General features: G+C 36.1%; 2 protein-coding genes across 2 annotated transcripts in view; one reads left to right on the forward strand and one right to left on the reverse strand.

Annotated features, from left to right (window-relative positions):
• Positions 1-8,821, reverse strand: part of LOC134803239 (unextended protein-like) — a 35,290-nt gene extending 26,469 nt beyond the window's left edge. The window contains exon 1 of the mRNA XM_063775936.1: positions 8,240-8,821. Coding sequence (XP_063632006.1) covers positions 8,240-8,691 — 452 coding nt within the window. The 5' untranslated portion in view covers positions 8,692-8,821. The remainder of the gene's footprint in view (positions 1-8,239) is intronic.
• Positions 8,822-10,363: 1,542 nt separating this feature from the next.
• Positions 10,364-14,407, forward strand: part of LOC134803530 (dipeptidyl peptidase 9) — a 41,302-nt gene continuing 37,258 nt past the window's right edge. Inside the window, exon 1 of the mRNA XM_063776330.1 lies at positions 10,364-10,931. Within this exon, the coding sequence (XP_063632400.1) occupies positions 10,645-10,931 (287 nt within the window). The 5' untranslated portion in view covers positions 10,364-10,644. The remainder of the gene's footprint in view (positions 10,932-14,407) is intronic.

The raw sequence follows: 14,407 nt of genomic DNA on the forward strand, positions 1-14,407 counted from the left end.
GGAGTTATGCATATCCCAGTAATCTACAATAAATAAACTATCGATAACACAAAAGATCAACCTCCTAAGTTGTGTAGTTACAGAGATATTATTTTTTGAAAATATTTTTTTATAATGAGCAACTTTACGATAAGCAAGCATAGTTTTTTAAGTTTAGCAACCTAAAAAACTATGTTCCTGAAGTAAGTTACATAGTTGACTACAAATAATAATACCTTAGACTCCTGCGATTAAAAAAATGTTGCGACTTGTTCTGTAATACAAATAGAAACCTTTGATATTGACTGATTTATGTGTATACTAACCAATCTCTTGAAAATAAAGATTTGTTTCATTTTCACGATTGATTGCAATGAGCTCTCAAGATTTAAATTTGTCTATTAGAAAACGACACTGAGAGACAGTTTAAGCAAAAAAAAATACCGATTTAGAGGCGAAAATTTAATTTCGGACTATTTCATGTAAAATCACAAAATTGAACATTTTTTACTTATAATGTGACCGACAATCAATTTTTCTGAGCACATATGAAAGACATTCCGTTATTCAAATGAAATAAATCCTAAAACCGCAACTAAATACTATATATAACCTCTTATGCCACTTTAAACTTACATAACATTAACGGTATTTGCTCCATACATTTAAGAAAAGGTACCTTATGCATATAAATTTAATAATACATCACTACAGAACATCAATTACATTGAAGTTTATCTTTTATGAATTGAAAATATTAATTTACATTAACATGTCACAAATTTAATTAGTTCCTCGTCATAATAACCTTAAAAAAGACGAATACTTTGTATGTAAAGAAAAGGTACCTTGTGGTTAAGTTACATGATGAGGCATGATGATGATGGAACAGTTAGGATAAACTAATAATATTTTGGGGTTAAGAAGGTATAAATCTTCTATTTCTTATCAATAATATATTTTGGTTGCCATTGAAGACAAGCGGCTTTGAGGTTCGATGACCTCAGATATTCCCTATGGCAATGCGTCGGGTATTAGCATTTTTCAGCAAACCAATGGAAGATTTATTGCATGCGACCAAACCAAATGAAAGATTATTCTAGTTAAGAAAGACTTGACGAGAGTAACTTTGGTATAACGGCAGGCTACTTGGATTTGTAATGTCGGTCGATGTACGGTTATAATATTTGCTAGGCCCCCCGACCAGAACTGAAATTATCAAATTAGTTTTTCAGAATGCTAATACAGTTCTCTACCAAACCTCTTTTCCCGTATTGACTAGTTCGTTTTGGGAATTTACAATCACTTTTCCATAAGGTACCTTTTCTACTAAACTTTGAAACGACATTACTGGGCTTACAAAACATTTTATATTAGGTCATTACCTATGAAATTGGCGTTTTGTTCGGAGAATTTCAACGAAACACGAATTTCCATACAATTAATTTTGCGGATATTTTTTTGATGGCTAATTCAAACCAAACAAAATTTTTCCAGTAATTTTTGACACCTTTAAGGTATGTTTTCAATATCTCCATTTCTTGAAAATTGGTACCATTAGAAAAATATAAGTAATTTTAATACTCGAACCGACAGCACATGAAAAGACCTATTTTCAAGGCTTAATTCTGAACACTTAACAATAAAAAATAACAATTAATTGCTGTCAAGCAGTTTGGCGAAATCATATTGTAGTTTTATTGTAATTGTGTATGTACTTTTGTAAAAAAAAAAAAACTAGGATCAGACTTATATCTATGAACAAAAACGCCAATTTCATAGGTAAGGACCTAATATCTCCGAAACTAGAAACCCTCATAAGGTACCTTTTCCCGTCGATCGTCACATTTAGTCCCGGGATTGCAGCGCACTATGTACCAAAACTGTTTATTTTGGTCGGCAGCCTTTCAGATAAGCGAACTGAAAACACGATAACGTTTTCGTAAGACCCGGTGCCATTTTTAGACCAATTTGATGTCAAATATTTGAGTAGGAAGCATCCTTTTGAAAAATAAACAAAAATGTGATAGCATAAGCTATTGTTATCCTATAGAGATATCACAGAATAAATAATAGTACTAGGTACAGAAGACTCACTCTCTAACAAAACGCGTCTGTTACGATCAGCACAGATATGGCCGCTAGGTGGCGACAGCGCCACGCGCGGCTTATGGCTTTCCCCAAAATTGGTGTGGAACGGATGTACTTTTAGCTACCTGTAGCAAAGCGACGAAATCGCGGGGTGAGCCACGCCTGGAGATATGTAGTTACGTAAACGTCTATATTAGGTGTTTTAACCTTCAGCCGACTTTTTCGAACCTCTAAATTGGGAGAAAGAAATAACCTTCATATGTATATTTACATCGCAGATTATGTTTAAGGGCTGGAAAAGCATACTATATCGATTACTTTTTAGGGTTCCGTGCCCAGAGGGTAAAAACGGGACCCTATTACTAAGACCCGTCTATCTCTCTGTCACCAGGCTGTAACTCATGAACAGTGTTCGGCAAACTTGGTGCCACGCCGCGGGATTCCTACTAGAAATCTTAATATGGACATGACTCAAACGCCGCGATCTTGGTCGAAAAAGTAATTTGAGTATTAGAATATTAAGTGTTATTTATTTATAAATAGACGTTTCAATACTGAATAAACGCATAAACTGTATCATTATTATTTAAAAACATTGATACACTTTAACCGAGTATTATTTCAATTTCCCGTATAAAATATAAGTCTTCTTATTTTTTGCCCCCGTGTTAAATATAGTATTGTTTAAAATATACTTATCTAAAGTAATAAACAACCATTTACCCGACTACCTGGCTTGTCGAAGGTCACAGTTGGATTGTCTACTGTTTGCGTCTAAACTAAACGTGGACGAAAGAGACGGCAGTGTCTCTTTATTAGTTAATTCTATCCTCTTCTAGTTTAATGATGAGGAATTGGTTGAGAACCCATTTCTAGTAGAAACTATACAATACAATACAAATACTCTTTATTGCACACCTCATTACAGAAAACAATACAAATAATACAGGAAGAAGAGGTTAAACAACAGGCGGTCTTATCGCTAAAGAGCGATCTCTTCCAGACAACCTTTAGGTAGCGGAAATTAATAAATTTATGTCATGTCAGTAGGTGTTTCAAATTCAATATAAGAATTTTAGCACAGAAAAAAAACACAATACAAAACAGTATAAAAGACGTACAAATAAAAATAAAATAAAATAAGATAAAGAAACTATGTTGATTTATATTCCTCGGACCATTAAGTTCGCATGTTGTGATTTAAAGTTTATTTGCTTAGTGTTTACCTAGGTATTGTAAAACCTTCACACCTGTTCATTATTATATTTATTATACTGTAATATTGGGTCCTTACCTATGAAATTGGCGTTTTTGTTCATAGATATAAGTCTGATCCTAGTTTTTTTTTTTTTACAAAAGTACATACACAATTACAATAAAACTACAGTGCACTCAATAAACAACGATTTTACATACAATTAATTGTTATTTTTTATTGTTAAGTGTTCAGAATTAAGCCTTGAAAATAGGTCTTTTCATGTGCTGTCGGTTCGAGTATTAAAATTACTTATATTTTTCTAATGGTACCAATTTTCAAGAAATGGAGATATTGAAAACATACCTTAAAGGTGTCAAAAATTACTGGAAAAATTTTGTTTGGTTTGAATTAGCCATCAAAAAAATATCCGCAAAATTAATTGTATGGAAATTCGTGTTTCGTTGAAATTCTCCGAACAAAACGCCAATTTCATAGGTAATGACCTAATATAATTTTATTTCATTAACTTATTAAAATTAAAAACATTGTAGAAGGAAGTAATACAACACGAATCCCGGAATTAACACGGCATATCCCTATTAGCATAATGATTGAGGTCATTAACCCCGTGCCGCACCAAGTTTGCCGAACACTGCTCATGAACCGTGATAGCTAGTCAGTTGAAATTTTCACAGATGATGTATTTCATTATACAACATCAAACACTAAAAACAAAATAAAATAAATATTGAAGTGGGGCTCCCATGCAACAAACGTGATTTTTTTTGCCGTTTTTTGCGTAATGCTACGGAACCCTTCGTGCGCGAGTCTCACTCGCACTTGGCCGGTTATTAAACAAGACTTTAGAAGGAAATCTCATGTCATAAGGACCATCATTCGACGTGAAAGGTAGTCGGAATCCTCATGACGCAAAATAAGTCCAGGTTTTGCCCGAACCACAGAATAAATAATAGTACTACCGTACAGAAAGGAAACTTCCTACAATACCGAAGTTTGACAGCGGTTCAGGGTCGAAGCATGCTATCCCTTTCTAATATATGGCATTATCCCTTTCGGCTATTTAGGGTTGTCAAAATTCAAGTGATTATCTTATCTGTGGTCGTGCACGCAAAAGGAAGTCAAGTGGTGCCAACCCTAATAATTGCTCGGAGCAATGCTGAGCCGAGCGGAGCCGAGTTTGGCCGATCCCAGGAGTTTCGCACCCCTGCCCGAACGCCTGAAGGCCGGAGCACACCGGATGCGTACGTAGACCGTGCACGTGCGCTAAAATGTTGGAGCCGTTCACGCACACGTCACTCAAGCGGTGTGCCGTCGTTCATATATAAGGGCTGATTTAGACGGCGCGCGAACTCGCATGCGATTTTAGTTACATTGCGGACTGTTGGTTACGTCCAATTCAACCGCCCGATCAAAACCCGCAATGTAATGAAACTCGCATCGTCTAAATGAGCCCTAGGGTCTGTACATGAAAACGCGCACGTACCTATACGTCTAACACACACGTAAGACAGTGTGCACAGGCCTTAACCTTTTGACAGCCACATGCAGACGGCTGTGGCCGTCATCGGAAAGTCTTGCCACGGACGCCAACGACGGCTACAGACGTCAGCTTCGCCAATGCAATAGGGACTTACGCAGGACTCCGTAAAGTTCAATTTCGCTTAAATAATAGCGATCGCCTGGCGTTCGGGGCACGGCATATTCCTTCGCCGTCTGGCGTTCAAAAGGTTAAATCCGGGGGCCGACCAAAAGACAGCCCTACAGGTAACCAAGGCCATTGTCGATTGACTTATTTGATACGCGTAGGAAGCGTGCGTACCCAATGACTTGGAACGTGGGTTATGGAGGGTGGGAGCTTTGCCTAATTTGCTCGGGTCTTGTCTAAATTAGGCCCACTTACACCATTCCACTAACCCGGGGTTAACCGGTTTAACCTGGAGTCTGGAGTTATCATGGTTACCAGTACAATTTGACACTGGGTTAACGGTTTAACCGCTTAATCCCGGGTTAGTGGGATGGTGCAAGTGGGCCTTAGAAATGTTTACGAGAGTCGAGACTTTTGTGTCGGAAGTAGTCCTTTTTCGACAACGAACTAGGGTGACTGCTATAGTTATTGGCCACTAATACATAGTAATTGGCCACTCTTAACAATAAGGTTTCAAATGGCTTGTTTCTGTCTGATTTGTTAAGAAAGGCCGATTACTATGTAGTGGCCAATTACTATCGCAGTCACCCTACCCTAGTATAACATCATTGATAAATAAGCAAAAATTAGGAGGGCCGATTTATATTTTGTTGATTTATTTTACTTTCTTGTCATTAATAATGCCATATTTCTTTCAATTTTCTCTTTTACGATACAAGAGACAAACATGAATCGCCTGATGGTAAGTAGTTACCGTCGCTCATGGATACAACCATGGACATCTCCGATACCAAAGGGGTTGCAAGTGCGTTGCCGGCGTTTAAGATGGCAGTACATTCTTTTCTTCAAGGTTTGAAGGTCGTATCGGTCCGGAGTTGGCCTTGAAAACCTTTTATCTAATACCTTTAAAAGAGCAATTCTTGTTATTATATAATTCGGGGATCTCGGAAACGGCTCTAACGATTTCGATGAAATTGCTATATGGGGGTTTTCGGGGCCGATAGATCGATCTAGCTAGGTCCCATCTCTGAGAAACGCGCATTTTTGAGTTTTTATATGTTTTCTGTCTCCCAGATATTTATTAACTAATACGAGTAGGTATCAGCTAAACTAAAGGTCGAATAAAAATAGGTATTTCGCAAGAGCTACTGATAATGTTAAAAATACTCATAATTATGCTTCGATGTCACAGTTAAGTGTTAAAGCTTATTTACATTCGCGGCTCGTGGCTCGGCTCGCGGCTCGTCTCGTGTTTCGCCTCAAGCTCGTAAGATCATCGAGCTAATGATTACACTCTCGCCTCGAGGCTCGGCTCGTGTCTCGGCCACAGCTAGTATGCTCTTCGAGCTAATCGATTTTAAACACAAACGGCACGGTATAAGGTTTGTCTCGTGCCCAAAAAACCGCTCCTCCACACGAGCCAGGGAACGCGAGCCAAGCCGCGAGACGAGCCACGAGCCCACCGCTTACACTCGCGTCTCGTGATTCGCACGCGAATGTAAACCGCGGGTTAAATTAAAACATCCGTTAATCACAGTATGCCCTTGACATTGGTTTACAAGTGCTATGAGATGATGAGATAATGCAAAATTGTGACTTACATAATTCTGCATAACAACAATAACACAAAAAGATGATGTTATAGTATAGGGTGGTAGTCGTCATATTTGTCATACTATAATAACTTCAAACTCGGGTAAATCCATCTGTCAGATTATGCGATTTTGGTATTAAGAAAAGGTAATAGGGTAGATATTTGCTGAGAGGGTCGAATGGATTTACCCGAGTTTGAAGTTAAGGAACACATATGACTGTATAGTTATGCAGGAAATGACCAACTCCATTTATTTATCAATGCAGAAAGCGACCAAATCCACCTGAGTTATGGTAACATACCATTTCTAACCGCAGCTGCACTACCGGTACTGAACGCGTCGCTGTCATTGTCAATTTCCATAGTAAAATTTACAGTAATGCAGCTGTCGTTGGAAATGGAATGTTACCCTTATGGTGTAAGTCACTTATGACAAAAATAATGATTTTAACACCTGACATAAAAAGAGGAGTGTGTCTAGGTATAGCTTATAATTACTCCTTAGGTACCTATAGGTTAAGTGGAAGAGCTTCTTAGGGATAAGTTCGCCCCTGTACTATATTTATGTTCTATCTGATGTCCTTTATTCCTGTCTTCTGTACAATAAAGTGTTACTTACTAAAAAGAGGAGTGTTATATGTTTGACACCAATGTCTGTCTGTCTGTCTGTGGCATTGTAGCTCTCCAACGGATGGAAAGATATTGATGCGTTTTTATGTGACAGCGAGTTTCCTTGGCGTGGTTCTTAGCTATGTTTGATAGATATTGCTCCAGCAGTTTGAAGAGTATCAGATCTTTTCCAAATTGATGTAAGGCACTTTTGGCATAAAATGGATTTTTTTTGGCACATGGCTTACGGGATTTATTAACAGGGTTATAGCTAACGAGGTTGACTTATGACAATGACATTCACCATGGTCTATAGATTCTGTAATTTAAGGGACTAATAAATTACAATGTTTATTTGTTTTAGGTATTTGAAGTTATGTAATTGATACCATATAGGGTCATTGCGTCGGTTTACCGTCCAATGCCTGTTTCCGTCCACTTGGCATAGTTGCTACAAAAAATAATTGTGTATTATTTGAATATACAGGTATATATTCAAATTATACGCATTTCTTGAATACATAGTCATATATTCAAATTATACTTCTGTAATTCTGTAGCATCTCGCCAAGGAGTAGGAAACAGGCCCTGGACGGTAAACTGATGCAATGACCCTAATTCCATTACTTAGTCAATAAGATGATATAATAGATACAAAATTATGGTACCTATTATATCATAGCATAAATGAGAAGCATAATAGCATGCTACACTGTTTGAGAATGGATACTTTCTACTTTATACCTAAATAGTAGACTGCTGATCATATTTCTAATCAGTTTAGTCAAAGGAAATGAGGAAAACTTTAAGTTTAAGATTGAAAAAGAGTAATACCAATTCAGTTTAGTCAAAGGAAAATTTTAATCTTAACATTGAGAAAGAGTACAAGAGAGGGTGATACTATTAGAAGTATTAGAACAAATTAAATTATTTTCAGAAAATAATATTATACATTGATTGAGGGTGATACATTGGATTATTGGAAAAACCCTAAGAATATTTAATATAATCGAACGGAAGTGTTAAGTGTTATGAAACCATATCCTGTGATTAATTGAATTAGCAGACAGTCATTCAACCATGTTTTTAAATAAAAACTTACGTTATTGCGACAATGCGCGACGCCTCGTCGATTCTGGGATCTAAATACAATTCGGTGCCTTGGTGCACCCATTCTCCACCAAACGGACGAAATTTCCCCTCCAAATCATGCAGGCAAAAGTATATTTTCCCGTCAACATCAGGAACGGTCACTTCTATCTCAGTTCTCCATTCTTCACTCTGAACTTTACGTAATTCGTAATTAGAACTAATCACATCACAGCTTCCGCCTCGCAAGCCTTCACTAGGGGTTAATCTCCACGAATAATGCCCCAAGAACTCACCACCACGCACATTTAATAAATATTTACATTTGTTTTCTACGCATGATTTTTCTACCACTTTAAACGACACTATCCATGGTTTTGTTGGTGTTTTTACCAAAGCGTGCACGTTTACTAATATACACAATAATAAACCACAAGTCCGTAACACTTTTGGTATTAAAACCATTTTTTCGGAGGCGTAAACGCGAAAAATAAGATATGCAACCGCATATAGCTATAACGACATGTTTTTCTCTCTTGAGTCTCTTGACAGTTCGGCGGCAATTGTTGCCGGAACTGCAGTAAAACTTGAGCCCTACGAGTATTTTGTCATATCCGGAAACGAATTAAATACAGTATTTATTATTTTGACTTCATTATTTATGTTGATATTTAATTTTGATATATTATAATACAAATACATTTATGATAACATTCATTATTTCGTTTAATTTTTGAGGTAATGGTTAGGTTAAAAAAAAAAATGTTTTTTTATGTGGGTATCATATATTATGAAACGTCAATGCATTAAGGTTCGTTCGAAAATGAATGACGATGCTTAACTTGAATCATAGATATATGATATACTTAGATGACGCCTCAGCGAGCTGTCACTGTTGCCACTTTTGTTTAGTGTACGATTAACAATTTAACACCACCTTGCTGTAGCCATGTCGATAAAGTCATATCAATAAATTATCGACATTTCTTGCAATTTTAATTTTACTTCAAAGGTTTAACGATACCTAAAATGAACAAAAACGCTTTTATTCTTTATTGTTGATATCAGATCACAAATTTTATCGTCACGCCCCAGCAGGGAACGAGGGGAAAGTTCAGATAATTAATTAAAATACATAAATACCTACTAAAATATGTGTTCCGCAATAATTGAATTATTTTATTATATTCTAATATATTTATTATTCATTAGCATTTCAATTATGTTTATGTTTAACGAAGATATTGAAGCTTCAGTTAATAGCTATTTCGTTCCGCTGTGTAGCGTTTATCGATATATAACATGATTAAAATCGACTTTTCACATCCCTAAACGAGCACACATACACGTTTTTACGCAAACATACACAGCCTGGATGCACCAAAAAAGGCAACACTTTCATTTGAAGTACATCTTGTCAACAGTATAGTTGTCCTTTTTTGACAAACGGCATTTTTAAAAGAGCGAGGAGAGAGAAATGATACTAGTTGCTGCGCCGTCAAAGAGAACAGAAAACGTTGGGGCCTTGACTTGAATATTACAAAGTAAGTTAACTTTCTAACAAATTGAGACATAACAAGCTATTAATCAAAAGCTTTATAATTGATCTAAAACATTTATTTACATACAATATATATACAGTGGTACTACTAAACTTTATAATTTAAATAAACTTCTAAATATTTTGTGAACTATTAATTTCTTAATTGTAGGTTATTTGAAAAATTAATGTGAATTCAATTGTGATTTTTGAACATTCAAAGGGGTAATAAATTGCCAGGAAGAAATATATAAGAAAATAAAGGTTGTGCCATAAATACAAATTGCACAGTTGCCTCCGCACAATATTAATACCTTTAAATTTTGACAACTAAAATTCCATATTTACTTTATTTATGTGATGTAAAACTCTGTTTCATGAGATATATTTTAGCTTTTACAAATATAGATGGTCAAGCAGATCTTGTCAGTAGAAAAAGGCGGCAAATTTGAAAAATGTAGGCGGGAAGGGATATCGTCTCATAGAAAATTTTAATTTCGCGCCTTTTTCTACTGACAAGATTTGCTTGACCATCTATAATTTCCCTTAAGATTCGGGGAGTACTAAGTTTTTACACTGGCAAGTCGCATTAACTGTCAAATGTTCTTCAAGTTGGCTGTCTTGAATTGAAGACACCGGAAGATTTTTGGCCGTCAAAAAACGAGTGTGTTGGCTCAATTTTAGACAAATATTAATCAATTATCACCTAATTACTATTTATAATGACTGTTACGCTGTTTAAGTAGTCTTCAAATTAGTTTAATTGACTTATCACCAAGTCAACAACACGGAAGCGTGGTAGTCTTCTTTGTTTGAGTTTTTGTTATATCATCATGATTTGTAGCTGTGAATAAATTAATATTTTGTTGGATTTTCTTATGGAAACTGACAAAATGGAAGTGCGGGAAGCTGGGGATGGGGCTGCAGCGGGTGAATTTGTAAGGGTTCCGTCTAAAAGATATACCTGGTCGGAAGTAAGACAAGCGGTACACGACTTGAGGAAGGAGTTGTCTTCCCTTTCCACTATGGTTCCTATGGCTATTTCCTTTCGGAAACTTAGTAATGGGAAGACCAGGATCTACTTTCTGAGGACACCGCAGAACGGTTGGGAGATTACCTTGCTATACACTGATGTGACTCCATCTCCTCATGCCAATAACACCAGGTATTATATGCAATTTTTTTCTAATAAGAGCCTTTCTAAATCGTGCGTTTGAATTGAGGTTTTGTGTGCTGGGTCATTGGTCAGTGCAGACATGCCTCGCGTCTACACTGGCCGTTTTGTGCACGAGGAAATTGCCTTGCGTGTATGCTCTGTGTGGACCCGGCTAATGTCATAAATATCATAACATAACATAAATTCTTACTCATTATTGCACACCTCAAAAAATATAAAATAAAGTAAAACTTTCAAATCATAAGGTTAGAGCTAAAACAATGGGCTGTCTTATTGCTAGAAAGTGATCTCTTCCAACTATTTTCACACTTGTACAGAGGTACAACTAATTAATTAGGCTACTTCGCTAATATTAATGACTACCACAATAAAACAATACGAAATTAACAATTATGTCTGTAATTGTCTGTTTTGAATTTTAAATGGCTTGCATCACTCTCAACACAAAAGAAAGAAAGTGATATTAACATATTTATATGTGCCATTTGGTGATGCAACTTTTTACATATTAAGAGTGCTTATAAATTTGTATTTACTTCACTTCCTTACTAACGTTTCTTTTTTTTTTACTAAGATGTTATAAGTCTATTTCAATTAGCTTTTCAATAGTATCAATCAAATACTGTGGCTTTAGCACAGAATAAATAATAGTACTACCATACAGAAAGGACACTTCCTACAAAACTGAACGTTGATATCGATTCCACAACAAATTATTATCCCTTCCTAATGTATGGTACTATCCTTTTCGACTAGTTAGGGTTATCAAAATTCAAGAGATTATCTTATCTGTGGTTGTGCATGCAAAGGGATGTCAAGGTGTGCCAACCCTAATAATTGCTTGGAGCAATGTTGAGCTGAACGGAGCTGAGAATGCCCGAAGACAGGAATGTCTCCCCACTGGTTTTAGCGAAAAGGGGTGTCAGAGGAAAAAGGGTACAAATTTTTATACAGTACAAGTGTTTAAATACACTCAATATCCATATAGTGCTTCATATGAAAATTATTTTTAGAGCTCCATACAAAACTGTTCACAGAGCTCTTATGGGATCACGTCTTGCAAATAGGGTAAATGCATTTTCTCAAAGACCATTTGATGTAGGTACCTAAAATTTGGAACAGTTACAGTAAGTACTATCACTAACACTGTGAATAAGTCAAAACTGATTCTTATTTCTGATTTTAGGGGGAAAATTAGGGGGTTGAGAGGGGTAGGCTGAATTTTATTTTATTTTTATATCTACTACCATTTAGATACCACATACAGGGGTTTCTACTAATTACTCAGAACTGGAGTCATAACAAAAAACTCTCAGATATCATTTATAAACATACATGTTACACGAACATTATCAGGGCATTGACCTTACCCACCTTGCGGCCATCTTGTAATCTGATTTGTTAATAAGGGTCAGTTTTGATTAGCCAAAAAGAGTACTGTACTATCCGGTTTATATCTTGTTACTTAGTAAATATCAGTTATATTCATAGATAAGGTTTGCGTAATTTCAGCATATTATTTCAGTTATATAACACTTCTAAAACTGATGAGAAAGTTATGTTTTATACACTAAGATAAGATAAGATAAGAATAGCCTTTATTGACCAAAAAAATAAAGTTCATTACATATTACATTTAAATTAATTCACATTTCATTTATATTAACATTTTTCCTTAATTAATTTTAATAAATATATTTTTTAATGTCATTGCTTTTTATTAATTATTCAGTCTGCCTTCTTGGCATAGGCCTCCTCCAGCTCTCTCCATAGCTCTCTATTCTGTGCTGTCCCAATCCAATTGTTACTTAGTAAATATCAGTTATATTCATAGATAAGGTTTGCGTAATTTCAGCATATTATTTCAGTTATATATAACACTTCTAAAACTGATGAGAAAGTTATGTTTTATACACAAGAGTGGCAAAATATCCTAATGTAAATTTTGAGTTGTTTCCTCAATATGTTGGCGGGTAGAATTAACTTTTTTATGAATGATAAATATTTGATAACGTTAATTTAAATTTTATTTGCAATGTTAGACATAGACATAGACATTACACAGTCACCCCCTTATTCATAAAACTTTACGGGGGCTGATTTAGTTAAATTATGTTTTATGTTGTACTTGTTGTACTATGTAGTTGCCAAGGATAAAGAGGAATGGAGAAGGTTGGAGGAGGCCTTTTGCCAATAAGTGGCACACAGACAGCGAAAAAAAAAATATGCAAGAACTGTAGAAAAAATGAAATTTACTGTCTGAAATAAAGGATTATTACATATTACATGTTTTATGCCTTTCTTACAAATACATAAGTCAAAATGACAGGCTATTATTAGCTAATTGAGGGTTGTAGCGCGTTTATGAATAGTTATTTAGTAGGGCTGGTGTGGTGAAATTTGTGATTCAATCGGGAGCAAAGTTTGCAAAGTGTGCCTTGAACTAGAAACCCTCAAAACGCTCAAGATTCCACTTGACGAACACGTGCGCATCAATATTAGCACGGGGGGTCAAACAACAACTTGCCCCCTTGTAAAACAAATAACTATTATTGCTCAACGATCAGAGGTACAAGATGATAAGAAATATTCTTATCAAGAATTATCACTTTCCCACAACCTTCAGGTACAATAGCATACCAAAATAACAACAATTAGACTTTCCACAATGTTACGTTTCAAGAAACTTAAGAACAAGCCTTATGAGGAAAGACTGAAGGAACTGAAGCTCACTACTCTTAAGCACCGCAGAGAACGTGGAGACCTAATAGAAACATATAAAATACTGTCTGGGCACTAATTTTCATGAGATGTTCAACCGCAACAACAACACCCGTCTGAGAGGTCATCACTTAAAGTTAGAAAGGCATAGGTCCCACAGCAACCCATACAAACAATTTTTGAGCAACCGAGTAGTGAGGGCTTGGAACAAACTCCCCGAAGATGTGGTTTCAGCACAAAATGTGAACCAATTTAAAAATAAATTAGACAAACACATCTATACATCTACTTGTCAACGATAACTGTCAATGATTACTGGATACAGGCAATATCAGTTGTCATAACTGCCTGCCTGCTTACAGAATAATAATAATAATAATAATTGTCACGGCAGGTGTCCGCTAGTCTCCTCCCATAACCCATTATCCAGTCCATCCAACTTGCATATCAATAGCCCATGACCTTAGTTCCCATCGCAGCACAAAAGTGCTGCACTGCAATAGTCTTTGCACCTGGCGGAGACCATCTCCGGATGTATCATATTGTGCGCTCGGGGATGGTATCCGCCATGTGTATCCCTTGCTTTTAGAGTAAACTGTCTTAAAGGGCCTCTGCGCTGTTGGCTTCGGCCCCACGCATGCCTCCCAAAGGTCCGGGACCCCATGGTCCCGAGATATGGAAAGGACAAACAAATAATAATAATAAACTTATTGGTATGAACCAGGGCTCGAATTTGCGACGCT

Source organism: Cydia splendana, chromosome 26, assembly GCF_910591565.1.
Source record: "Cydia splendana chromosome 26, ilCydSple1.2, whole genome shotgun sequence".
In the NCBI taxonomy this organism is placed as follows: Eukaryota; Metazoa; Arthropoda; class Insecta; order Lepidoptera; family Tortricidae; genus Cydia; species Cydia splendana.